The sequence below is a fragment of the Anolis carolinensis genome, unplaced genomic scaffold (assembly GCF_035594765.1).
Source record: "Anolis carolinensis isolate JA03-04 unplaced genomic scaffold, rAnoCar3.1.pri scaffold_15, whole genome shotgun sequence".
Classification (NCBI taxonomy): domain Eukaryota; kingdom Metazoa; phylum Chordata; class Lepidosauria; order Squamata; family Dactyloidae; genus Anolis; species Anolis carolinensis.
In genome coordinates, this window is record NW_026943826.1 from 1,729,293 (window position 1) to 1,755,059 (window position 25,767).

At 41.0% G+C, this 25,767-nt stretch overlaps 2 protein-coding genes across 7 annotated transcripts in view; both read left to right on the forward strand.

Moving 5' to 3' along the window:
• The window catches only part of emc1 (ER membrane protein complex subunit 1), a 50,030-nt gene extending 27,408 nt beyond the window's left edge, over positions 1 to 22,622 (forward strand). For both annotated transcript variants that reach the window (XM_062965594.1, XM_062965593.1), the window contains 10 exons: positions 1,296 to 1,495; positions 1,645 to 1,794; positions 6,508 to 6,669; positions 6,755 to 6,874; positions 8,593 to 8,730; positions 10,934 to 11,107; positions 15,010 to 15,220; positions 18,597 to 18,681; positions 20,886 to 21,015; positions 21,898 to 22,622. In XM_062965594.1, coding sequence (XP_062821664.1) covers positions 1,296 to 1,495; positions 1,645 to 1,794; positions 6,508 to 6,669; positions 6,755 to 6,874; positions 8,593 to 8,730; positions 10,934 to 11,107; positions 15,010 to 15,220; positions 18,597 to 18,681; positions 20,886 to 21,015; positions 21,898 to 22,077 — 1,550 coding nt within the window. In that variant the 3' untranslated portion in view covers positions 22,078 to 22,622. The remainder of the gene's footprint in view (positions 1 to 1,295; positions 1,496 to 1,644; positions 1,795 to 6,507; positions 6,670 to 6,754; positions 6,875 to 8,592; positions 8,731 to 10,933; positions 11,108 to 15,009; positions 15,221 to 18,596; positions 18,682 to 20,885; positions 21,016 to 21,897) is intronic.
• Positions 22,623 to 25,541: 2,919 nt separating this feature from the next.
• ubr4 (ubiquitin protein ligase E3 component n-recognin 4) overlaps positions 25,542 to 25,767 on the forward strand; it is a 258,399-nt gene continuing 258,173 nt past the window's right edge. For 4 of the 5 annotated variants that reach the window (XM_062965588.1, XM_062965591.1, XM_062965589.1 and 1 more), the window contains exon 1: positions 25,543 to 25,737. In XM_062965588.1, the coding sequence (XP_062821658.1) occupies positions 25,586 to 25,737 (152 nt within the window). In that variant the 5' untranslated portion in view covers positions 25,543 to 25,585. Of the gene's footprint in view, positions 25,738 to 25,767 lie in introns of all 5 variants that reach the window. The other variant, XM_062965592.1, reaches the window with a different exon arrangement.

Sequence of the window (25,767 nt, forward strand, 5' to 3'; positions counted from 1 at the left end):
GTAAGATCCTTCTGGGGTTGTTGTCCTTGTCTTCTTCCTCCTTGTTAACACCCTTGGTCCAGAGGTGGATGTGTCTAGATGATCTCATAAGACCATAGTTAAGCAAAGAGACCCCCAAAGACCATCTAGATGGTCTCATAAGATCATAGGTAAGGATAGGGACCCTCAAAGGCCTTCTAGATGATCTCATCAGGCCATCAGAAGACCATAGATAAGAAAAGGGACCTCAAAGACCATCTAGATTGTTTCATAAGACCATAGGTAAGGAAAGGGGCCCCCAAAGGCCATCAAGACAATCTCATAAAACCATAGGTAAGGAAAGGGACTCTCAAAGGCCATCTAGATGGTCTCATAAGGACTATAGGTAAGGAAAGTGACCTCCAAAAGCCATCTAGATGTTCTCATAAGGACCTAGCTAAGCAAAGATACCTTCAAAGACCATCTTGACGATATCATAAGACCATCGGTAAGGAAAGGAACCCTCAAAGGCCATCTAGATGAGCTCATCAGGCCATCAAAAGACCATAGATAAGGAAAGGGACCTCAAAGACCATCTAGATTGTTTCATAAGACCATAGGTAAGGAAAGGGACCCTCAAAGGCCATCTAGACAGTCTCATAGGACTATACGTAAGGAAAGTGACCCCCAAAGACTATCTAGATGGTCTCATAAGACCATAGTTAAGCAAAGAGACCCCCAAAGTCCATCTAGATGGTCTCATAAGACCATCGGTAAGGAAAGGAACCCTCAAAGGCCATCTAGATGATTTCATAAGGCCATCAGAAGACCATAGATAAGAAAAGGGACCCTTAAAGGTCATCAAGACAATTTCATAAAACCATAGGTAAGGAAAGGGACCCTCAAAGGCCATCTAGACAATTTCATAGGACTATAGGTAAGGAAAGTGACCTCCAAAAGCCATCTAGATGTTCTCATAAGGCCGTAACTAAGCAAAGAGACCTTCAGAGACCATCTAGGTGATCTCATAAGACTATCGGTAAAGAAAGGCCATCTAGATGATCTCATAAGGCCATAGCTAAGCAAAGAGACCTTCAAAGACCATCTAGATGATCTCATAAGACCGTAGGTAACCAAAGAGACCTCCAATGACCAGGTAGACTGGTCTTTAGGACAGGGGCCAGGTAAATCCTTAGTTTGTGGACCCCTGTGTTTGGCCTTAGGTGTTGCATGTGTGGCTTTGCTGTAGATCCTTTTTGCATCTATCAATTGCTGTGCTTCTCCCGTCCATGTCTTTTCGAGGCGAAAGTGTCCTTTTGCTCTCTCCCTTCCTGCAGACGGTTTGCTGGGGATGTTCCTCAAGCGCCTGTCCTCGCAGCTCATCCTGCTCCAGGCCTGGACCGCTCACCTCTGGAAGATGTTCTACGACGCCCGGAAGCCCCGCAGCCAGATCAAGAACGAGGTCAACATCGACAACTTGGCCCGGGACGAATTCAACCTGCAGAAGATGATCGTGGTCGTCACGGCGTCCGGGAAGGTGCGGAAGGAGGGGGGGCATCTCCATCCTGATAGCCTGCTTCTCTCCTTTCTCTTGATCGATTTGAGAAATGACAGTTTTGTGTATATGTCTTCTCTCTTTTCCCTTCTTTATCCCTTTCTGTCTTTCCCTTCCTCCCTTCCTTCTAGCTCTTTGGCATCGAGAGCAGCTCGGGGACCATCCTCTGGAAGCAGTTCCTGCCGGACGTGAAGCCGGGCTCCTCTTTCGAGCTGATGGTGCAGAGGACCACCGCCCACTTCCCGCACCCCCCGCAGTGCACCCTCCTGGTCAAGGACAAGGTGGGCGCCCTGCCTCTGGGGATGATGGGGAATGTCGATGGAGAGAACTAGATTGACAGAGATAGATACAGAAAGATATAGATACAGATGCAGAAATAGATTGAGAGATAGATAAATACAGACAGACATCGATTGAGAGCGGAAGAGAGGGAGAAATACAGATAGATAAATAGATACAAAAAGAGAGGTAGATAGATACAGAAATAGATTGATTGAAAGAGAGAGAGAGCGAGTTACATAGATAATAATAATAATAATAATAATAATAATAATAATAATAATAATAATAATAATAAACTTTATTTATACCCCGCCACCATCTCCCCAACGGGGACTCGGGGCAGCTTACATGGGGCCATGCCCAGAACAATACAATATAACAAAATATAATAGAACAAAAAATCATAGCACATTGAACAATACAATAAATGATAATATACATTACAACGCAAAATCAGAAGAACAATAAAAACAAGAACACTAAGTTAAAACTCGGGGTGAGAAAAGGAATAAGAATAAAAACCACAAATACAGATAGTCTCACCATGTTAGGACTTTGGATTATCGGAGTTCCTTGAGACTGTGTTAGGTTCTCTTCTTCCAGTTGTGCTGTGGGTAAGTCTTCCACTAGAAGAAAGCACCAAGACACACGCTGGAAGATTCCAACAGGTTTTATTGTACAGAATACCAGAACCTTCTCTTTGGCCCATTTATATAGGGGCTCTCACATACCAGAGGGTAATTGAGGTTTTATGGCTGGCATCTGTTCTTTGTTAGCGCTTGCTCTGTGTCCAGAGATGTCAAAGATTGGAGATCATGACAGGGAGCCATCACACGTCAATCTGCTCAGATAGCACTGTTCGAGATTCATTGTCGTAGTCGTAACAGAAGAAGTGATTATAATATAATAACAATATTTAATACATGTTTGTTAGGTTCTCTTCTTCCAGAAAGCACCAAGACACACCCTGGTAGATTCCAACAGGTTTTATTGTACAAAATACCAGAATCTTCTCTGTAGCCCATTTATATAGGGGCTCTCACATACCAGAGGGTAATTGAGGCTTTATGGCTGGCCCGTTTTATGGCTGGCATCTGTTCTGAACACAGCTTGCTCTGTGTCCAGAGATGTCAAAGATCAGAGATCATGACATCATTATTGTACAGAATACCAGAATCTTCTCTGTAGCCCATTTATATAGGGGCTTCTCACATACCAGAAGGTAATTGAGGTTTTATGGCTGGCATCTGTTATTTGTCAGCACTTACTCTGTGTCCGGAGATGTCAAAGATCGGAGATCATGACATCAAGCCCTCTCCAAAGACAGTCCTCCCCCCCCCCCCTTGTATGGAGGTTAGTGTGGGTTTTGAGCGTGAAACCTCTTGATGAGTGTGGGTGCATTTATGTCAGAATCCCTGACCCATTCTGATTCACTGGGAGGAAAATGCTTCCACCTGACGAAATACTGGAGGGTGTTTTTCACTGACTCTGGAGTCTAATATTTCCGCCACCTCATAGTGTTGGTTGCCCCCTATCATGATGGGTGGGGGCGGGGGCTTGACTGGGTGCCATTGGGTGCTCTCGGGAGCTGGTTTGAGGAGAGTGAAGTGGAAAACTGGGTGAATCATTCTGTAGGTTTGGAGGAGTTCTAGTTCTGCAGTGACTTCATTTACTAGCCTTTTGACCATGAAGGGGCCAATGTATCTGGCAGCCAACTTCTTGGTTGGCTGTCTACCTTTTAGGTATTTGGTGGAGAGGTAGACCTGTTGCCCTGGCTTGAGGTCCCAATCTGGTCTCCTGTGTTTGTCTGCTTGGTGTTTGTAAGCTGCCTTGGCCTCTTCAAGAGCCTGTGTGATGATTGGCCATGCATCTTTAATCTGCGCCATCCATTCTGTAAAGGGGACTGGGTCAGACTGGATGACCTCTGGGATTGGCAGAGTGCGGAGGTTGCGGCCGTAAACTCTTGAATGGGGAGTGCCCTGTGCTGCAATGTACCGAATTATTATAAGCCACCTAGGCATAGGCCAAAAACTTTGAAAGCACCAAGACACACGCTGGTAGATTCCAACAGGTTTTATTGTACAGAATACCAGAATCTTCTCTGTAGCCCATTTCTATAGGGGCTCTCACATACCAGAGGGTAATTGAGGTTTTATGGCTGGCATCTGTTCTTTGTCAGCGCTTGCTCTGTGTCCGGAGATGTCAAAGATCGGAGATCATGACAGGGACCCATCACATGTCAATCTGCTCAAATAGCACAGTTCGAGATTCATTGTCGTAGTTATAACAGAAGAAGTGATTATAATATAATAACAATATGTAATACATGTTTGTTAGGTTCTCTTCTCCCAGTTGTGCTGTGGGTCAGTCTTCCACCAGAAGAAAGCACCAAGACACACGCTGGTAGATTCCAACAGGTTTTATTGTACAGAATACCAGAACCACCTCTTTGGCCCATTTATATAGGGGCTCTCACATACCAGAGGGTAATTGAGGTTTTATATCTGGCCCGTTTTATGGATGGCATCTGTTCTGTACAAATTGTTGGGTTCTCTTCTCCCAGTTGTGCTGTGGGTAAGTGTTCCACTAGAAGAAAGCATCAAGACACACACTGGTAGATTCCAACAGGTTTTATTGTACAGAATACCAGAATCTTCTCTGTAGCCTATTTATATAGGGGCTCTCACATAGCAGAGGGTAATTGAGGTTTTATGGCTGGCCCGTTTTATGGCTGGCATCTTTTCTTTGTCAGCGCTTGCTCTGTGTCCGGAGATGTCAAGATCGGAGATCATGACAGACTGAGAGGAAGAATTGGGCAACACAGAAATGAATGACAACTCTTCCAGGAGTGGATTTCCCTGTGACTCTCTAGCCTTGAGACACCTTTTCACCCAGCATCTCACCAGAGTCTAGTAGTATTAACTGCAACAGTTTATTAAGAAAAGCATGCACAATGGAAAAAAGAGCATTTTCCAAAAGAGCAGAAGGAAAGGAGCTATAAAATAGCAGTAGTCAAAAAATGAAGTCAGGATCACAGACATAAATCCATAAGGGTTGTTGTATGTCTTTCGGGCTGTCTGGCCATGTTCCAGAAGTATTCTCCCCTGACGTTTCGCCCACATCTATGGCAGGCATCCTCAGAGGTTGTGAGGCATGGCTAAACTAGGCAAGGAAGGTAAATTTATAACTGAGAGTCCAGGGTGTGACAAGAGTCCTTTGTCAATTGGAGGCCAGCGTAAATGTTCCAGTTAATCACCCTAATTTGCATTGAATGGCTACATCTACTACCGTGTTTCCCCGAAAATAAGACAGTGTCTTATATTAATTTTTGCTCCCAAAGATGCTCTAGATCTTATTTTCAGGGGATGTCTTTTTTTTCCATGAAGAAGAATTCACATTTATGGTTGAACAAAAAAATGAACATTGATTATATCCTGTACAATAGTTGTCATCACAAACCAGCATAACCAAACTGTGAATCCTTTCAAGAATGTCTATACTATATTTTATTGCTATGCTGTTTTTAAATTACTGTTTAAAATTTCTGTTTGTATGTAAATTTATGTTGTTGTTGGGCTTGTCCCTGTGTAAGCTGCCCTGAGTCCCTTCTGGGAGATGGAAGTGGAATACAAGAATAAAGTTATTGTTTTATTATTATTACTAGCTTTGCCCGGCCACGCGTTGCTGTGGCTTATGGGAATCCTTTGTTGGCCAGGTGGAATAGCAGTGAATAGACTTGCAGTCTCAAAGCCTGGCTGGTTTTCTGGAGTAGCTGGAGCTTTTTGTTGTGTGAACGTAAAGGCATGGATGAGGGGTTGTGCTGCCAAGTTTAGTGTTTCTGGGATGTGTAGTTTTGTTGTTTTGTCCTAGGCTGAAATTTCATTACCCTTATATATATACTAGCTGTGCCCGGCCACGTGTTGCTGTGGCAAAGTGGTGGTGGTATTGGTTAAAAATTGTTGTGTAATTTTTATTTGACGTTATTTGTATTTTTTAATTAATTTTATTGTAAATGATCTTTTTATTTATTATATTTTATTATTTTCTTGTATTATTTTTAGTTATTTTCTGTTATTATAGTATTTTATTGTATTAATTTTTTTAGTGTTTTTAATTATTTTTTATTGGGTTGCTAGGAGACCAAGTTGGAGGAGCTTAGCCTTCTAACTGGCAGCAATTGGATAAAAGCAGTTATTCCTCTCTCTCTAATTAGGACTTTATTTTTCTTTTCTTTTTGTTGTATCAACCTAGAGGCGTGGATGATGGGTTGTGTCGTCAAATTTCGAGGTTGGGGGGCCTGTAGTTTTGTTGTTTTGTGGGTCGCCGTGATGCCATCACTCTTTTATATATATAGATAGATTTCTTGTTAATACCTTTATTTCTATGTACAACATTCTATGGCATGTACATTTACTGATCCTGCATGCTTCCAAACAAAAACTTTTCTAGGTCTTACTTTTGGGGGAGGCCTTATATTTAGCAATTCAGCAAAACCTCTACTAGGTCTTATTTTCTGGGGATGTCTTATTTTAGGGGAAACAGGGTAGCAATAGTCCGAAAATGAAGTCAAAGGAGTCAGGATCACGGACATAAATGATTATTGGTCTCTGCCTAGTTTCCAGTGTTCACGCTGCCTCGGGGTGCAACACCTCCATTCTTAAGTGAGTTGTTTGTAAGTCGGGTGTTTGTAACTCCGGTGTTTCCTTTCCCAGGAGAGCGGCCTGAGCTCCCTCTTTGTCTTCAACCCCATCTTTGGCAAGTGGAGCCAGGTGGCCCCGCCGGCCCTCCCGCGCCCCGTCCTCCAGTCCCTCCTGCTCCCCATCATGGACCAGGACTACGCCAAGGTCCTGCTCCTCATCGACGACGAGTACAAGGTGAGATGGGGGCCCTTTGGGGGGAGGAGCAGGCCCTCCGAGGCCTTGGGGTCCACTGACCGGCCTTGGGCTCCCTTTTCTGCAGGTGACCGTCTTCCCGGCCACCAGGAACGTCCTCCGGCAGCTGGAGGAGATGGCTCCCTCCGTCTCCTTTTACTTGGCCGACGCGGAAAAGGGAAAGCTGATGGGCCGCCGGCTGAGAAAGGTACGGTCTCTCCTTTCCCAATTGGGTTGTTATATCTTACTAGCTGTGCCCGGCCACGCGTTGCTGTGGTGAAGTCTGGTGGTATGGGAAATAAAGTATTGAGGAACTGGTGGTAGTTAAGGTCAAGGGTAAAGGTTTTACCTTATATTAAGTCCATTAGGAAACCCGAAAGATAGTTGCATCTATCAAGTAGGAAATAAGGTACCACTTATAAAGTGGGGAGGCAAATTTAACTAATTTACGACGTTGGAATGAGGAAGTACCATCGCAGTGGATAGCTAGGCCATCACTGGCGTAGGAGCATCGCTTCAGTGCTCGTGGTCTTTGCTTCTTCAAGCACGCTGACATTTGTCCGCCTGTCTTCCAAGAGATTGGAAGGATTTTTCTGAGGCAACGCTGATGGAAACGCTCCAGGAGTTGGTTGTGACGTCTGTAGACCGTCCACGTTTCGCAGGGTTGGGAGGGGAATGGCTTTGTAAACAAGCACCTTGGTATCTCTACGGATGTCCCGGTCATCAAACACTCTCTGCTTCATTCGGAAAAATGCTGCACTCGCAGAGCTCTGCTTCATTCGTAAGACTGCTGCACTCGCAGAGCTCAGGCGGTGTTGTATTTCAGTGTCGATGTTGACTTGTGGAGCGGTGGCTGCCAAGGTAGCGGAAATGGTCAACGTTTTCTAATGTTACACCGTTAAGCTGTATTCCTAGCATTGCAGAGGGATTACTGGTGCCTGTTGGAAGTGCATTTTGGTTTTCTCGATGTTCAGTGAGTGTTATATCTATCAGTTGATGGCTGGATAGGGATCGGATGTGCCTGTCGTAAGGGGGTCAGACTGGCTGGCCTTTGGGGTCCCTCCCAACCCTAGGATTCTATACCTCTCTCATAAAAACATATATACTGGCTTGTCTACCCAGCATTGCCCAGGTTGTTTCAAAAAGTCAATTTATTTATTTATTATTTACTACATTTATATCCCTCTCTTCCCACCCCGAAGGGGACTCAGAGCGCCTTACAAATCAAATGAACATACAAGATATTATTAGCATAGCACAATATACGCATTAAATTACTATATTGTACTATATGATTGTATGGTAATATTATTAGTAACATTACATTTATTTAATATATAATTAATATTATTATATTGTATTATTATTAGTATAATATTGTATTACATTATAATATTATTATCAATATTATATGTATACACAATATATATTATACTAGCTGTGCCCGGCCACGCGTTGCTGTGGCTGATGGGAATCATTTGTTGACCAGGTGGAATAGCAGTGAATAGCTTTGCAGCATTAAAGTCTGGGTGTTTTCTCCTAACGTGAATCCTTGTTTGGTGAGCTGGAATACAACGGAAGAGGTTTGCTGCTTGGAAGGCTGGGTACTTGCGTTTTGGAGGAATGGTTTTTTAGCCAATTTGAATGGCACTGAATAGCCTCGCTATTTCAAAGACTGACTGCTTTCTACATAGAGGCATCCTTTCTTGGGCAGACTGAATGAGACGGAGTAGCCTCATGGCTTGAAACCCTGAGAGTGGACTATGAAGGGGAAATCTTGGTTGGTTAGGTTGAACAGCTCTGAATAGCCTTTCTGTTTGGAAGCCTGGTTGCTTCCTGCCTGGGGGAATCGTTTGTTGGGAGGTGTTAGCTTTGCTGTGCATCCACTTTACCTGTGAATTGTCTGTGGGTTTTGGTGCCTTTCAGGACTTGACGACGGAGGAGACCTGGGAGATCAGCATCCCCCCCGACTTGCAACGCATCGTGACGGTGAAAGGGAAGAAGTCCAACGAGCATGTCCATTCGCAGGGACGCGTCATGGGGGACCGCAGTGTCCTCTACAAGGTAGCAGAATCATAAGAACAACCGTTCTTGTAGGAACTAATATAAATAACAACAACAATCATCATATAAAATGTAATAATAAAATGTAATAAAATTTACAGCCACTACTGGACAGTAAAGCAACAGCTCCCCCTGTGGCCGGAATCGTCAAGCTGGAAAAAAATGTTAAATGCCTCTGTGTCTGTCTATATACAGTAGAGTCTCACTTATCCAACATAAACGGGCCGGCAGAATGTTGGATAAGCGAATATGTTGGATAATAAGGAGGGATTAAGGAAAAGCCTATTAAACATCAAATTAGGTTATGATTTTACAAATTAAGCACCAAAACATCATGTTATACAACAAATTTGACAGAAAAAGTCGTTCAATAAGCAGTAGTGCTATGTAGTAATTACTGTATTTACGAATTTAGCACCAAAATATCACAATGTATTGAAAACATTGACTACAAAAATGCGTTGGATAATCCAGAGCGTTGGATAAGCGAGTGTTGGATAAGTGAGACTCTACTGTATGTTGTTTGTCTGTTGGCATTGAATCTTTGCCATATATGTGTTCGTTGTAATCCGCCCTGAGTCCCCTTCGGGGTGAGAAAGAAGGGCGGAATATAAATACTGTAAATAAATAATTTATTATTATAATTTAATATAATAATAAACATAATAATAATAATAATGATAATAATAATAATAATAATAATAATAATAATAACTCAGCCGCTATCAGGACCTCAAGATTGAACTGCAAAGACTCTGGCAGAAACCAGTGCAGGTGGTCCCGGTGGTGATGGGCACATTGGGTGCCGTGCCAAAAGATCTTAGCCGGCATTTGGAAACAATAGACATTGACAAAATTACGATCTGCCAACTGCAAAAGGCCACCCGACTGGGATCTGCACGCATCATCCAAAAATACATCACACAGTCCTAGACACTTGGGAAGTGTTCGACTTGTGATTTTGTGATACGAAATCCAGCATATCTGTCTTGTTTGCTGTGTCATACAATAATAATAATAATAATAATAATAATAATAATAATAATAATAATACATCCCACAGTCCTAGACACTTGGGAAGTGTTCAACTTGTGATTTTGTGATACGAAATCCAGCATATCTATCTTGTTTGCTGTGTCATACAATAATAATAATAATAATAATAATAATAATAATAATAATAATAATAATAATGTAATAATAATGTAATAATAATAATAATAATAATAATAATAATAATAATAATAATAATAATAATAATACATCACACAGTCCTAGACACTTGGGAAGTGTTCGACTTGAGTTTTTGTGATACGAAATCCAGCATATCTATCTTGTTTGCTGTATCATAATAATAATAATAATAATTATAATAATAATAAGACATCACACAGTCCTAGACACTTGGGAAGTGTTTGACTTGTGATTTTGTGATACGAAATCCAGCATGTCTATCTTGTTTGCTGTGTCATACAATAATAATAATAATAATAATAATAATAATAATAATACATCACACAGTCCTAGAACACTTGGGAAGTGTTTGACTTGTGTTTTTGTGATACGAAATCCAGCATATCTGTCATAAAATAATAATAATAATAGTAATAATAATAATACATCACACAGTCCTAGACACTTGGGAAGTGTTCGACTTGTGTTTTTGTGATACGAAATCCAGCATATAAATCTCGTTTGCTGTGTCATACAATAATAATAATAATAATAATAATAATAATAATACATCACACAGTCCTAGACACTTGTGAAGTGTTCGACTTGTGTTTTTGTGATACGAAATCCAGCATATCTATCTTGTTTGCTGTGTCATACAATAATAATAATAATAATAATAATAATACATATTAATCTTTGACAAGATTTGACTTATGGCATAATAGTAACATATACTGTATATACTCGAGTATAAGCCTAGTTTTTCAGCCCTTTTTTTAAGACTGAAAAAGCCCCCCTTGGCTTATACTCGGGTGAGGGTCCTGGTTGGCTTATATTTGGGTCAGCTTATACTCGAGAATATATGATACATTTATTATTTTTCTCTATTATTATTGGTATTATTACATTTATTATTTTACTCTATTGATGGTCCCGGTGTCCTCCTTGGGAGGGTTGTGAGGGTTGTGGAGAGGGCTGGGACGGGGGGAGAGCCAATCCCAAAGCGCCCGCCTTTGTCCCCTTGCAGTCCTTGAACCCGAACCTGCTGGCGGTGGTGACGGAGAGCGCGGACTCGCACCAGGAGCGCACCTTCATCGGGATCTACCTGATTGACGGGGTCACGGGGCGCATCATCCACTCCTCCGTCCAGAAGAAGGCCAAGGGCCCCGTGCACATCGTCCACTCGGAGAACTGGGTTGTGGTGAGCAGGGGAGAAGAGCGGGGCCTGGTGGGCGCCTGGGATAACCATATGCATTATACTAGCTGTGCCCACCACTAGTGTGGTGGTATGGGAAATAAAGTATTGAGGAATTGGTGGTAGTTAATCTATATATATAAAAGAGTGATGGAATCACGGCACCGGACAAAACAACAAAACTACAGGCCCCCCAACCTCGAAATTTGACAGCACAACCCCTCATCCAGGTTGATACAACAAAAAGAAAAGAAAAATAAAGTCCTACTTAGAGGGAGAGCAATAATTGTTTTTATCCAATTGCTGGCAGTTTGAAGGCTAAGCTCCGCCCACTTGGTCTCCTAACAACCTCCTCAGCCCAGGGGACAGCCAGAGTTAGGCTTCACTTAGGCCTCTTCCACAGATTATCAGATTTGAACTGGATTATATGGCAGTGTAGACTCAAGGCCCTTCCACATCTATATAACCCATTTAGAATCTTATATTATCTGCTTTGAACTGGATTATTGTGACTCCACACTGCCATATAATCCACTTCAGTTTGCATACTAAACATAAAGACAACCATACAACAGACATTCAATACCACCACTACCTCAACAATTTCTCACCAACACCACCAGACAACGACACAGCAACGCGTGGCCGGGCACAGCTAGTCTATATATATAAAAGAGTGATGGAATCACGGCACCAGACAAAACAACAAAACTACAGCCCCCCCCAACCTCGAAATTTGACAACACCCACTTGGTCTCCTAGCAACCCAATAAAAAATAATTAAAAACACTAAAAAATAATTGAAAACACTAAAAAAATTAATACAATAAAAAACTATAATAACAGAAAATAACTACAATTAATACAAGAAAATAATAAAATATAATAAATAAAAAGATAACTTACAATAAAATTAATTTAAAAATACAAATAACGTCAAATAAAAATTACACAACAATTTTTAACCAATACCACCACCACTTTGCCACAGCAACACATGGCCGGGCACAGCTAGTATATATTATTTCCTAAAGCTTGTGAATATACAATATTTCTAGTTGTTCCTTTTTGTGTGTGTTGGAAGCAAGTATGAATGCTGTAATTAGCCAGAATGATTAGCATGTCATGATTAGCTCCAAGGCCTGCCTGCTTCCTGCCTGGGGGAATCCTTTGTCGGTAGGTGTTAGCTGCCCCTGATTGATTCATGTCTGGAATTCCCCTGTGTTCAGAGTGCTGTTCTTTATTTACTGTCCTGATTTTAGAGGTTTTTTTAATACTGGAAGCCAGATTTTGTTCATTTTCATGGTTCATAATAATAATAATGACTCCGATAATACACACTACTTTTATCGCTCCTCAGCTTCCTCCCTGAGGAATTGTTTGTTGGGAGGTGTTAGCTGGCCCTGATTGTTTCCTGACTGGAATTCCCCTATTTTCAGAGTGTGGTTCTTTATTTACTGTCTTGGTATTAGAGATTATATTGTTCTGTATTATTATACCACAGTAATTTTATATATTATATTTATAATCTTAGATTATTTGCTTTGAACTGGATTATATGAGGCCCCTTCTAGATAACTGTAAAAAAATCCACGTTGAACTGGATTATATGGCAGTGTGGACTCAAGATAGTCCAGTGCAAAGCAGATACTGTGGATTATCCTGCCTTGGAATTCTGGGTAATATAGCTGTGTGGAAGGGACTTGAGTCTACACTGGCATATAATCACATAATCAAATCAGATAATCTGTATTTTATAGGCAGTGTGGATGAGGGTAAGTGCACTCTGCCTCTGCCCTGGGCGCCATTTTGGCTGAGCTAGTTGCTAGGACACGAAGGGGCGGGGCCTAAAGGCAGCAGGGCCTACCTTTCTGACTGGCAGTTGTGGGGGGAACGGCTCTTCCTCGTCCTCTGTAATTTGGACTATTTTTCTAGGTTTTTTTATTGAAAAACATATTTTGGATGACTATGTCTTTTGTGGCCAAATTTGGTGTGATTTGGTTCAGTGGTTTTGTTGTTTACTCCATGGGAAAAATGCACATAACATTTTTATATATATAGACTAGCTGTACCCGGCCACGCGTTGGTGTGGCGAAGTATGGTGGTATGGGAAATTAAGTATCTTATATTATCTGCTTAGAACTGGATTATATGAGGCCTCTTCTACACAGCTGGATAAACTGCACACTGAAGTGGATTATATGGCAGTGTGGAGTCAAGATAATCCAGTGCAAAGCAGATAAGATAAGATTATAAATGGGTTATAAAGCTGTGTGGAAGGGCCTTGAGTAAAAGGTCAAGGTTTTCCCTGATATTAAGTCCGTTATAAATGGGTAATATAGCTGTGTGGAAGGGCCTTGAGTCTGCACTGCCATATAATCCAGTTCAAATCAGATAATCTTTATTTTATAGGCAGTGTGGAAGAGGCCTAAGTGAGGCCTAACTCTGCCTGTCCCCTGGGCTGAGTAGGTTGCTAGGAGACCAAGTGGGCGGAGCTTAGCCTTCTAACTGGCAGCAAAAATTGGATAAAAACAATTATTCCTCTCCCTCTAATTAGGACTTTATTTTTTGTTTTCTTTTTGAAGTATGAACGTAGAGGCATGGATGAGGAGTTGTGCTGCCAAGTTTAGTGTTTCTGGGATGTGTAGTTTTGTTGTTTTGTCCTAGGCCGAAATTTCATTACCATATATACTAGCTTTGCCCGGCCATGTGTTGCTGTGGCTTATGGGAATCCTTTGTTGGCCAGGTGGAATAGCAGTGAATAGCCTTGCAGTCTCAAAGCCTGGCGGTTTTCTGGAGTAGCTGGAGCTTTTTGTTGTATGAACGTAGAGGCATGGATGAGGGGTTGTGCTGCCAAGTTTAGTGTTTCTGGGATGTGTAGTTTTGTTGTTTTGTCCTAGGCCGAAATTTCATTACCATATATACTAGCTTTGCCCGGCCATGTGTTGCTGTGGCTTATGGGAATCCTTTGTTGGCCAGGTGGAATAGCAGTGAATAGCCTTGCAGTCTCAAAGCCTGACTGTTTTCTGGAGTAGCCGGAGCTTTTTGTTGTATGAACGTAGAGGCATGGATGAGGGGTTGTGCTGCCAAGTTTAGTGTTTCTGGGATGTGTAGTTTTGTTGTTTTGTCCTAGGCCGAAATTTCATTACCATATATACTAGCTTTGCCCGGCCATGTGTTGCTGTGGCTTATGGGAATCCTTTGTTGGCCAGGTGGAATAGCAGTGAATAGCCTTGCAGTCTCAAAGCCTGACCGTTTTCTGGAGTAGCTGGAGCTTTTTGTTGTATGAACGTAGAGGCATGGATGAGGGGTTGTGCTGCGAAGTTTAGTGTTTCTGGGATGTGTAGTTTTGTTGTTTTGTCCTAGGCCGAAATTTCATTACCATATATACTAGCTTTGCCCGGCCATGTGTTGCTGTGGCTTATGGGAATCCTTTGTTGGCCAGGTGGAATAGCAGTGAATAGCCTTGCAGTCTCAAAGCCTGGCTGTTTTCTGGAGTAGCCGGAGCTTTTTGTTGTATGAACGTAGAGGCATGGATGACGGATTGTGCTGCCAAGTTTAGTGTTTCTGGGATGTGTAGTTTTGTTGTTTTGTCCTAGGCCGAAATTTCATTACCATATATACTAGCTTTGCCCGGCCATGTGTTGCTGTGGCTTATGGGAATCCTTTGTTGGCCAGGTGGAATAGCAGTGAATAGCCTTGCAGTCTCAAAGCCTGGCTGTTTTCTGGAGTAGCTGGAGCTTTTTGTTGTATGAACGTAGAGGCATGGATGAGGGGTTGTGCTGCCAAGTTTAGTGTTTCTGGGATGTGTAGATTTGTTGTTTTGTCCTAGGCCGAAATTTCATTACCTTTTTATATAGATAGCTTAGCCTTCCTGGTTCAGAGGCTGACCCTCTCCCTCCCTTTAGTACCAGTACTGGAACGCCAAGGCCCGCCGCAACGAGTTCACGGTGCTGGAGCTGTACGAAGGGACGGAGCAGCACAACGCCACCGCCTTCAGCTCCCTGGACCGGCCGCTCCTGCCTCAGGTCCTGCAGCAGTCCTACATCTTCCCCTCCGCCATCTGCGCCATGGAGGTCACCATCACCGAGCGGGGCATCACCAGCCGCCACTTGCTCAGTTAAGACCACGGCGGGAAGGGGGGGGGGGTCCGTCGGGGTCCGTGATGCATTTTATTTCAGTCGCAGGGCAGGAGTCCAGGCTATGCAACCGTCATAACTGACTTCATATATGGGTCATTCTGTGCCTAGTGGTCTAAACCAGTGACATCATGTGGTCAGCAATATACCCTGTTTCCCTGAAAATAAGACATCCCCAGAAAATAAGACCTAGTAGAGGTTTTGCTGAATTGCTAAATATAAGGCCTCCCCCGAAAGTAAGACCTAGCAAAATTTTTCTTTGGAAGCATGCAGGATCGGTAAATGTACATACCATAGATTGTTGTACATGGAAATAAAGGTAGTAACAAGAAACAACAACAACAATAATAATAATAACTTTATTCTTGTATCCCACCTCCATCTCCCAGAAGGGACTCAAGGCAGCTTACACAGGGACAAGCCCAACAACAACATACATTTACATACGAACAGAAATTTAAAACAGTAATTTAAAAACAGTATAGCAATCAAATATAATATAGAAATTCTTGAAAGGATTCCCAGTTTGGTTATGCTGTTTTGTGATGACAACTACTGTACAGTAGATAATAAATTTTCATTTTTAAAAATTCCACCATAAATGTGAATTCGTCTTTGTGGAAAAATAAGACATCCCCTGAAAATCAGACCTAGTGCATCTTTGGGAGAAAAAATTAATATAAGACGGGGAAACAGGGTAGTTTCTCTGAAATCATTCTATTGCAGATCAGTGATGCTTTCAGAATGATGAGGTAACTGAAGAAGACAGGCTTGGGGACCTTCAGTAATAATAATAAGAAATAATAATAATATAAACAATGTAATTAATAATAATAATAATAATAATAATAATAATAATAATAATAATAATAAGTACAAGAAAACCGCACTACAAACTAGAGCTGACAGCTGGCACAACAAAGCATTGCATGGAAAGTTCCTTGACAAAATTGAAGGAAAATCTGATAAGGAGAAGACCTGGCTCTGGCTCACAAATGGGACCCTGAAGAAGTAAATGGCTACAGTAGAGTCTTTCCTATCCAATGTTCTGGATTATCCAACGCAATCTGCCTTTTAGTAGTCAAGTGTTTTTGTAGTCCATGTTTTCAATATATTGCAATGTTTTGGTGCTACCGTATATACTCGAGTATAAGCCGACCCGAATATACGCCGAGGCACCTAATTTTACCACAAAAAAACCTGGGAAAACATTGACTCCAGTATAAGTCGAGGGTGGTAAATTTCAGAAATAAAAATAGATACCAATAAAATTACATTAATTGAGCCAAAGGGAGAGAAAAGGATCCCAAGTGGCAACGGGAGGAGAAAGAGGCGATTTATCAATACACAATTGGTTGATAAAGACTTAAAATAGTGTATTAGTTACTAAAATAATGTATAAATATTAAAATAAATATAGTGCCCCTATTTCACGGATTTTCACTTATTGCGTATGGTCCTGGAACCTAACCCCACGATAAGTGAGGGAACACTGTAATAATAATAATAATAATAATAATAATAATAATAATAATAATAATAATGATGATGATGAAGAGAAACAACTTGAGAAGCTGACATGATATGAGGATTTAAAGATCGAACTGCAAAGACACTGGCACAAGTCAGTCAAGGGGGTCCCAGTGGTGATCGGCACAGTGGGTGCAGTGCCTAAAGACCTTGGCCTGCACTTGAACACAATCGGCGCTGACAAAATCCCCATTTGCCAGCTGCAGAAGGCCACCTGACTGGGATCTGCACACATTATTCACACACCAATAAATCACACAATCCTAGATACTTGGGAAGGGTGATCCAATACAATAGCCAGCAGAGTGTCTGCTGTGGCCTCATCTTGTTGTGTTTCAAATAATAATAATAATAATAATAATAATAATAATAATAATAATAATAATCGTGGGATCCAATACAACAGCCAGCAGATTGTCTGCTGTGGACTCATCTTGTTGTGTTTCAAATAATAATAATAATAATAATAATAATAATAATAATAATAATAATAATAATCGTGGGATCCAATACAACAGCCAGCAGATTGTCTGCTGTGGACTCATCTTGTTGTGTTTCAAATAATAATAATAATAATATTAATATTATTATTATTAATAATAATAATAATAATAATAGACATGGGATCCAATACAACAGCCAGCAGAGTGTCTGCTGTGGACTCATCTTGCTGTGTTTCAAATAATAATAATAATAATAATAATAATAATAATAATAATAATAGACGTGGGATCCAATACAACAGCCAGCAGAGTGTCTGCTGTGGACTCATCTTGCTGTGTTTCAAATAATAATAATAATAATAATAATAATAATAATAATAATAATAGACGTGGGATCCAATACAACAGCCAGCAGAGTGTCTGCTGTGGACTCATCTTGCTGTGTTTCAAATAATAATAATAATAATAATAATAATAATAATAATAATAGACGTGGGATCCAATACAACAGCCAGCAGAGTGTCTGCTGTGGACTCATCTTGCTGTGTTTCAAATAATAATAATAATAATAATAATAATAATAATAATAATAATAGACGTGGGATCCAATACAACAGCCAGCAGAGTGTCTGCTGTGGACTCATCTTGTTGTGTTTCAAATAATAATAATAATAATAATAATAATAATAATAGACGTGGGATCCAATACAACAGCCAGCAGAGTGTCTGCTGTGGACTCATCTTGTTGTGTTTCTAATAATAATAATAATAATAATAATAATAATAATAGACGTGGGATCCAATACAACAGCCAGCAGAGTGTCTGCTGTGGACTCATCTTGTCATATTTCTAATAATAATAATAAAAAATAATAAAGTCCTAGACACTTGGGAAGTGTTCGACTTGTGATTTTGTGATACGAAATCCAGCATATCGATCTTGTTTGCTGTGTCATAATAAAATAATAATAATAATAATAATAATAATAATAATAATAATAATAATAATAATAAAGACCTGGATGTTTCGGCTGGCCTTTGGTGAGACAGCCATTAGTTAATGAGCCCCAGATTATTATAATAATTTCCTGTATCTTAATGGATTCCTATTATCAGCTACACATTTTAATTCATTATTTTATTTGTGTATGGCTGCTTCAGTTCCCCACCTGTTTAGATAATAGAACTGTGCTTGGTGGTTGACCGATATTACTAAACTGTTATAATATGCTTGTTTTTATCTTTTTAGACTGTGAATCATGTTTATGTTTGTTTATCTCGGTATTTAGCTGCCCCAAGTCCTCACGGGGAGATGGTGGCAGGGTATAAATAAAGTGTTGTTGTTATTATTATTATACCCTATTATTATTATTCTTTCTGCAGTTGGGCTCCCATCCGGTGCCATCCTGTCCCTCCCAAAGGCCTTGCTGGACCCACGGAGGCCGGAAATCCCGACAGAACAGACGAGGTAAGAAAGGGGAGATTGTTTGAAAGGTTGGCCTTCGGGAGAAATCAGCGGGCCTTCTATCTAGGGGAAATCTTGGTTGGCCAGGTTGAACAGCACTGAATAGCCTTGCTGCTTGCAAGCCTGGCCGCTTTCTACCTTGCTGAATTCTTGGTTGGCCAGGTTGAATAGCAATGAATAGTCTCAGTGCGGCAAGTATGAATGCTGCAATTAGTCGCCTTGATTAGCATTTAATGGCCTTGCAGCTTCAAAGCCCGGCTGCTTCCTGCCTGGGGGAATCCTTTATTGGGAAGTATTAGCAGGCCCTGATTGTTTCCTTTCTGGAATTCCCCATTTCCCTGCTTTCAGAGTGTTGCTCATTATTTACTGTCCTGATTTTAGAGATTATATTGTTCTGTATTATTATACCTCAGTAATTTTAGATGTTATATTTATAATCTTATATTATCTTCTTAGAACTGGATTATATGAGGCCCCTTCTACGCAGCTGTATAGCACCCACACTGAACTGGATTATATGGCAGTGTGGGCTCAAGATAATCCAGTTCAAAGCAGATACTGTGGATTATGGGTTATATAGGTGTGTGGTCGGGCCTTGAGTCTACACTGCCATATAATCCAGTTCAAATCAGATTGAGATATGTGTGGAATAACGTGCAGTGTGGTAGAAAGAACTCTGGTCTGGTTGAGGCAGGTGTTGCCATGGATCTCCTTGATTAGCATTGAATAGATCTGCAGCTTCAAGGTCTGCCTGGTTAGTACTTGGATGAATCCTTTACTGGGACGTGTTAGCTGGGTGTGATTATTTAAGTTGCTTAGCATTGAATGGTCTTGTAGCTTCCAAGCCTGGCTGCTTCCTGCGTGAGGGAATCCTTTGTTGGGAGGTGTTAGCTGGGCCTGGTTGTTTCCTGTGTGGAATTCCCCTGTGTTCTGAGTGTTGTTGTTTATTTAGTGTCGTGATTTTAGAGATTATATTGTTGGGTATTGTTATTAGAGCACAGTAATTATTATACATTATATTGATAATGTTATATGATTTGCCTGGAACAGGATTATATGAGGCCCCTTCTACACAATGGTTAAAAATTCACACTGAAGTGGTGGTTTTTTTGTTTTTTTGCTGTGGCCTAGGAGGCAGCCTGGCTTTGAAGCTGCAAGGCTGTTTAGTGTCAATCAAGGTGGGTCACAAAGGGGTGCATTCCGGTTTTGGGGTTTTTTTTGGCCCCATGGAGGTTAGGGATGAGTAGTTTGTTTGTAAGAACGTAGAGACGTGGATGAGGGGTTGTGTTGTCAATTTTTTAGGTTGGGGGGCCTTTAGTTTTGTTGTTTTGCCCGGTGGAGCGATGCCATTCTCCTTTTATATATATAGACTAGCTGTGCCCGGCCACGCGTTGCTGTGGCGAAGTCTGGTGGTATGGGAAATAAAGTACTGAAGAATTGGTGGTAGTTAAGGTAAAGGGTCCCCTGGGCTGAGTGGGTTGCTAGGAGACCAAGTGAGTGGAGCTTAGCCTTCTAACTGGCAGCAATTGGATAAAAACAATTATTCCTCTCCCTCTAATTAGGACTTTATTTTTCTTTTCTTTTTGTTGTATCAACCTAGAGGCATGGATGAGGGGTTGTGCTGTCAATTTTCAAGGTTGTGGGGTGTTTACTTTTGTTGTTTTGTCCGCTGCCGTGATGCCATCACTCTTTTATATATATAGATTGGAATGTAGGAAGAGCTGGATCCTCTTTACGCAAGCATGCTATTCCCCCAAATTAGTCCTCTTTCTCTCCCTTTGGAGGTCTTCAAGCAGCATGAGGAAGAAATTCCTAATAGTAAGAGCTGCTTGGCTGTGGAATCTGTTTTCTCTGAGTCCAGTGGAGCCTCCTTCTTCGGGGGTTTTTCAGCAGGGGCTGGATAACCATCTTTCAGCAACTCCATCACTTCTAATTATTCACCAGGCGGACTGGGGATGATGGGAATTGCAGGTTCTGAGTTGGGGATGGTTAAAGGAGTTCTTAACTCGCTTGCAACTCGGGGACGGCCTGTAGATGGCTTTTGGTGTGTCTTCGGTCCTATGACTGTACAACGTCTAGCCATCCCAGAATCAACCCAGCACAGTGAACGAATGGGGCCTGGGAATCAAAAATGCAATTGTAAGCTGTCAAATCCATTTTGAGGGAGAGGTGGGGAAGTCTTGCGGCATTGACTTGCTTTCTTGCAGGGAAGAGAACCTGATCCCATATTCGCCCGACGTCCAGATTCACGCCGAGCGCTTCATCAACTACAACCAGACCATTTCCCGGATGAGGGGCATCTACACCGCTCCTTCGGGCCTTGAGTCCACCTGCCTGGTGAGTGTTTTATTTATTTATTTATTTATTTACAGTATTCATATTCCGCCCTTCTCACCTTGAAGGGGACTCAGGGCGGATCACATTATGTACATACGGGGCAAACATTCAATGCCCATATGCACATAGAACCAAGACAGAGACAGACACAGAGGCAATTTATTTATTTTTATATAAATTCCCCCATCTATAAGAGAGCCCCGATGCTGGCCCTCATGTCTCCGAGTTCAAGTCCTCTTGAGCCAGAGAGAAGCCACAAAGTCCCCATGACCTTCTTGCAAGCAAACCAGTCAAATGTGGGCTGGAAAATGCCCCTATGAGGTGGATATGGAATTAGGTTGTCGAAGGCTTTCATGGCCGGCATCACAGGGTTGTTGTGTGTTTTCCGGGCAGTATGGCCATGTTCCAGAGGCATTCTCTCCTGACATTTTGCCCACATCTATAGCAGGCATCCTGCAACCTATGGCAGGTTAGAAACTAGGCAAGTGGGGTTTATATGTCTGACCTTTGAGTTGCTGGGCGTTTCCCGGGCTGCCTGGCCATGTTCCAGAAGCATTCTCTCCTGACATTTCACCTCAGGATGGCAGGCATCCTCAGAGATTGTGAGGTCTGTTGGAAACGAGGCAAGTGGGGTTTATATGTCTGACCTTTGGGTTGGCATGGATGAGGGGTTGTGCTGCCAAGTTTAGTGTTTTTGGGATGTGTAGTTTTGTGTCCTTTTGTACCCTTTTATATATATAGATACAATATATTATATTATAAAACTGAGGGCGGGGGCCAGGTAAATGACCTCGGAGGGCCGCATCCGCCCCCCGGGCCTTAGTTTGGGGACCCCTGCCATAGACTAACAGGTCTACCTCTCCCTGTTTCTTCCTCCCGCAGGTGGTGGCGTATGGGCTGGACCTCTACCAGACCCGGGTCTACCCCTCCAAGCAGTTTGACGTCCTGAAGGACGACTACGACTACGTCCTGATCAGCAGCGTCCTCTTCGGCCTGGTCTTTGCCACCATGATCACCAAGCGGCTGGCCCAGGTCAAGCTGCTCAACCGGGCCTGGCGCTAACTCACCAGTGGGGCAAAGAGCATGAAGAGGCACATGAAAAGGCTCCGATTACTTGACAGTCTCAGAAACAAAGGCGAATTCAGCATCGACAGCTTCTGTCCTTGTCTGTTCAGGATCAGGTGCCTTTAGGGCAGGCTTGGGCCAACTTGGGCCCTCCGTGTGTTTTGGACTCCAACTCCCACAATTCCTAACAGCCGGTAGGCTGTTAGGAATTGTGGGAGTTGAAGTCCAAAACGCACGGAGGGCCCAAGTTGGTCCCAATGACTCATAAGAGACAATGATGAATGTTGAGATAAATACGAAGAAATACAAATACGAAGAAATACGGCACGTGGGCCTCACGGTTTGGACTGCATTTCCCAAGGGAAGCAACACTGACCTTTTAATATTTATTTCTTTCAGCTGCACTGAAATGTTTCGAATCTAGAATTCCTCGTCGTTGTTTTCTTAAAATAGTACATTGAACTGTCTTGTTAACTTTTTAATTGGGAAAAGTGGGAAATCCTGAAAGTCTACGTTTAAACAACGATCCTCCATGAAATTGGTTTTACCTTCCTGCTCTGTTTTGATTTTGCGGCATAATAATAATATAGTATAATATAATATGATATTAATATAATATCGTATATTATAATATTATAATATTTATACGATCTGAAGAGAAACCAGGGATCTCCCTGCAGCCGGGTCACATAGAGGTGGTTTTACCTTCCTGCTTTGTTTTGATTCTGCGGCATAATAATAATATATTATAATATAATATGATATTAATATAATATCGTATATTATAATATTATAATATTTATACGATCTGAAGAGAAACCAGGGATCTTCCTGCAGCCGGGTCACATAGAGGTGGTTTTACCTTCCTGCTTTGTTTTGATTTTGTGGCATAATAATAATATAGTATAATATAATATGATATTAATATAATATCGTATATTATAATAATATTTATATGATCTGAAGAGAAACCAGGGATCTTCCTGCAGCCGGGTCACATAGAGGTGGTTTTACCTTCCTGCTTTGTTTTGATTTTGCGGCATAATAATAATATAGTATAATATAATATGATATTAATATAATATCGTATATTATAATATTATAATATTTATACGATCTGAAGAGAAACCAGGGATCTCCCTGCAGCCGGGTCACATAGAGGTGGTTTTACCTTCCTGCTTTGTTTTGATTCTGCGGCATAATAATAATATATTATAATATAATATGATATTAATATAATATCGTATATTATAATATTATAATATTTATACGATCTGAAGAGAAACCAGGGATCTTCCTGCAGCCGGGTCACATAGAGGTGGTTTTACCTTCCTGCTTTGTTTTGATTTTGCGGCATAATAATAATATAGTATAATATAATATGATATTAATATAATATCGTATATTATAATATTATAATATTTATATGATCTGAAGAGAAACCAGGGATCTTCCTGCAGCCGGGTCACATAGAGGTGGTTTTACCTTCCTGCTTTGTTTTGATTTTGCGGCATAATAATAATATAGTATAATATAATATGATATTAATATAATATCGTATATTATAATATTATAATATTTATACGATCTGAAGAGAAACCAGGGATCTCCCTGCAGCCGGGTCACATAGAGGTGGTTTTACCTTCCTGCTTTGTTTTGATTCTGCGGCATAATAATAATATAGTATAATATAATATGATATTAATATAATATCGTATATTATAATATTATAATATTTATACGATCTGAAGAGAAACCAGGGATCTCCCTGCAGCCGGGTCACATAGAGGTGGTTTTACCTTCCTGCTTTGTTTTGATTCTGCGGCATAATAATAATATAGTATAATATAATATGATATTAATATAATATCGTATATTATAATATTATAATATTTATACGATCTGAAGAGAAACCAGGGATCTTCCTGCAGCCGGGTCACATAGAGGTGGTTTTACCTTCCTGCTTTGTTTTGATTCTGCGGCATAATAATAATATAGTATAATATAATATGATATTAATATAATATCGTATATTATAATATTATAATATTTATACGATCTGAAGAGAAACCAGGGATCTCCCTGCAGCCGGGTCACATAGAGGTGGTTTTACCTTCCTGCTTTGTTTTGATTCTGCGGCATAATAATAATATAGTATAATATAATATGATATTAATATAATATCGTATATTATAATATTATAATATTTATACGATCTGAAGAGAAACCAGGGATCTCCCTGCAGCCGGGTCACATAGAGGTGGTTTTACCTTCCTGCTTTGTTTTTATTCTGCGGCATAATAATAATATATTATAATATAATATGATATTAATATAATATCGTATATGATAATATTATAACATTTATATGATCTGAAGAGAAACAATAATATTATATTGTAATACGATATAATACTAATAATACAATATAATAATATCAATTATATATTATATTTTACATGTAATATTACTAATAATATTACAATATATTGATACAGTACAATATAGTAATTTATTACCAGTATTGTACTATGCTAATAATATAATATTGTATGTAAATTTAATTTGTAAGCCACTGTAATTCCCCTTCGGGGTGAGAAGGGCGGCATATAAATGTAGCAAATAAATCTATATATATAAAGGAGTACAAAAGTACAAGCCCCAGAACCTAGAAATTTGGCAATACAACCCACCATCCTTGCCCCTAGGTTCCGATAACAAAAAGAAAAGAAAAATAAAGTCCTAATTAGAGGGAGAGAAATAATTGTTTTTATTTAATTGCTGCTAGTTAGAAGGCTAAGCTCCGCCCATTTGATCTCCTAGCAAGCCACTCAGCCCTGTGTTAATTAAAGAATAAAAAATAAAATAAATACAAATAATACAATAAAAAACAATAAAAAACACTAAAATAATTAAAAACACTAAAAATTAATACAATAAAATACTATAATAACAAAATAACTAAAAATAATACAAATATAATAAATAAAAAAGACAAGTTACAATAACATTAATTAAAAATACAAATAACATCAAATAAAAATTCCACAACAATTTTTAACCAATACCACTTTGCCACAGCAACGCGTGGCCGGGCAGAGCTAGTAAATAATAAAAAAATAATGTGCAAACCAGCGCATGCGCAGACTCTCCTAAAGGGGAAAGTCGCTGACTCACTCGGCTGCGCATGCGCCCTCTCGCGGCTGCAAAGAAACGAAACTGGAAAGGGTGGGCATGACGAAGCATTCGACACCACCGGTATCCATTCGGAGCGGGGAGGGTGGAAAGAAGCGGAATCGAACGGCCTGAAGAGTGGATTAAAGCCACTTCCGGCTTCGACAGGGAGCCTGAAGTGTTTCTCCGACTCCATTCGAGCCGTGCCTCTATACCGCGGAGGAGCCAATCCCGTCGGCGTCGCTGAGGGGAGCGAGGCACTCGACGCCACTTCCGTCCTCGCGCCGGAAGCGCTCATTTTTACCTCAGAGGCGGCAGGCAGGCAGGCAAGATGGCGGCCTCCGCGGGGCCCTCTTCGTCGCCGGCGTCCCCGGAGCGGGAGCCCACCCGCTGGGAGGTGGCGGTGCGGCCCTTGCTCTCCGCCTCCTACTCGGCCTTCGAGATGCGCGAGCTCCCGCAGCTCCTCGCCTCCGTCATCGAAAGGCAAGGCCAAGAAGCGCTCGGGGGGCGGGG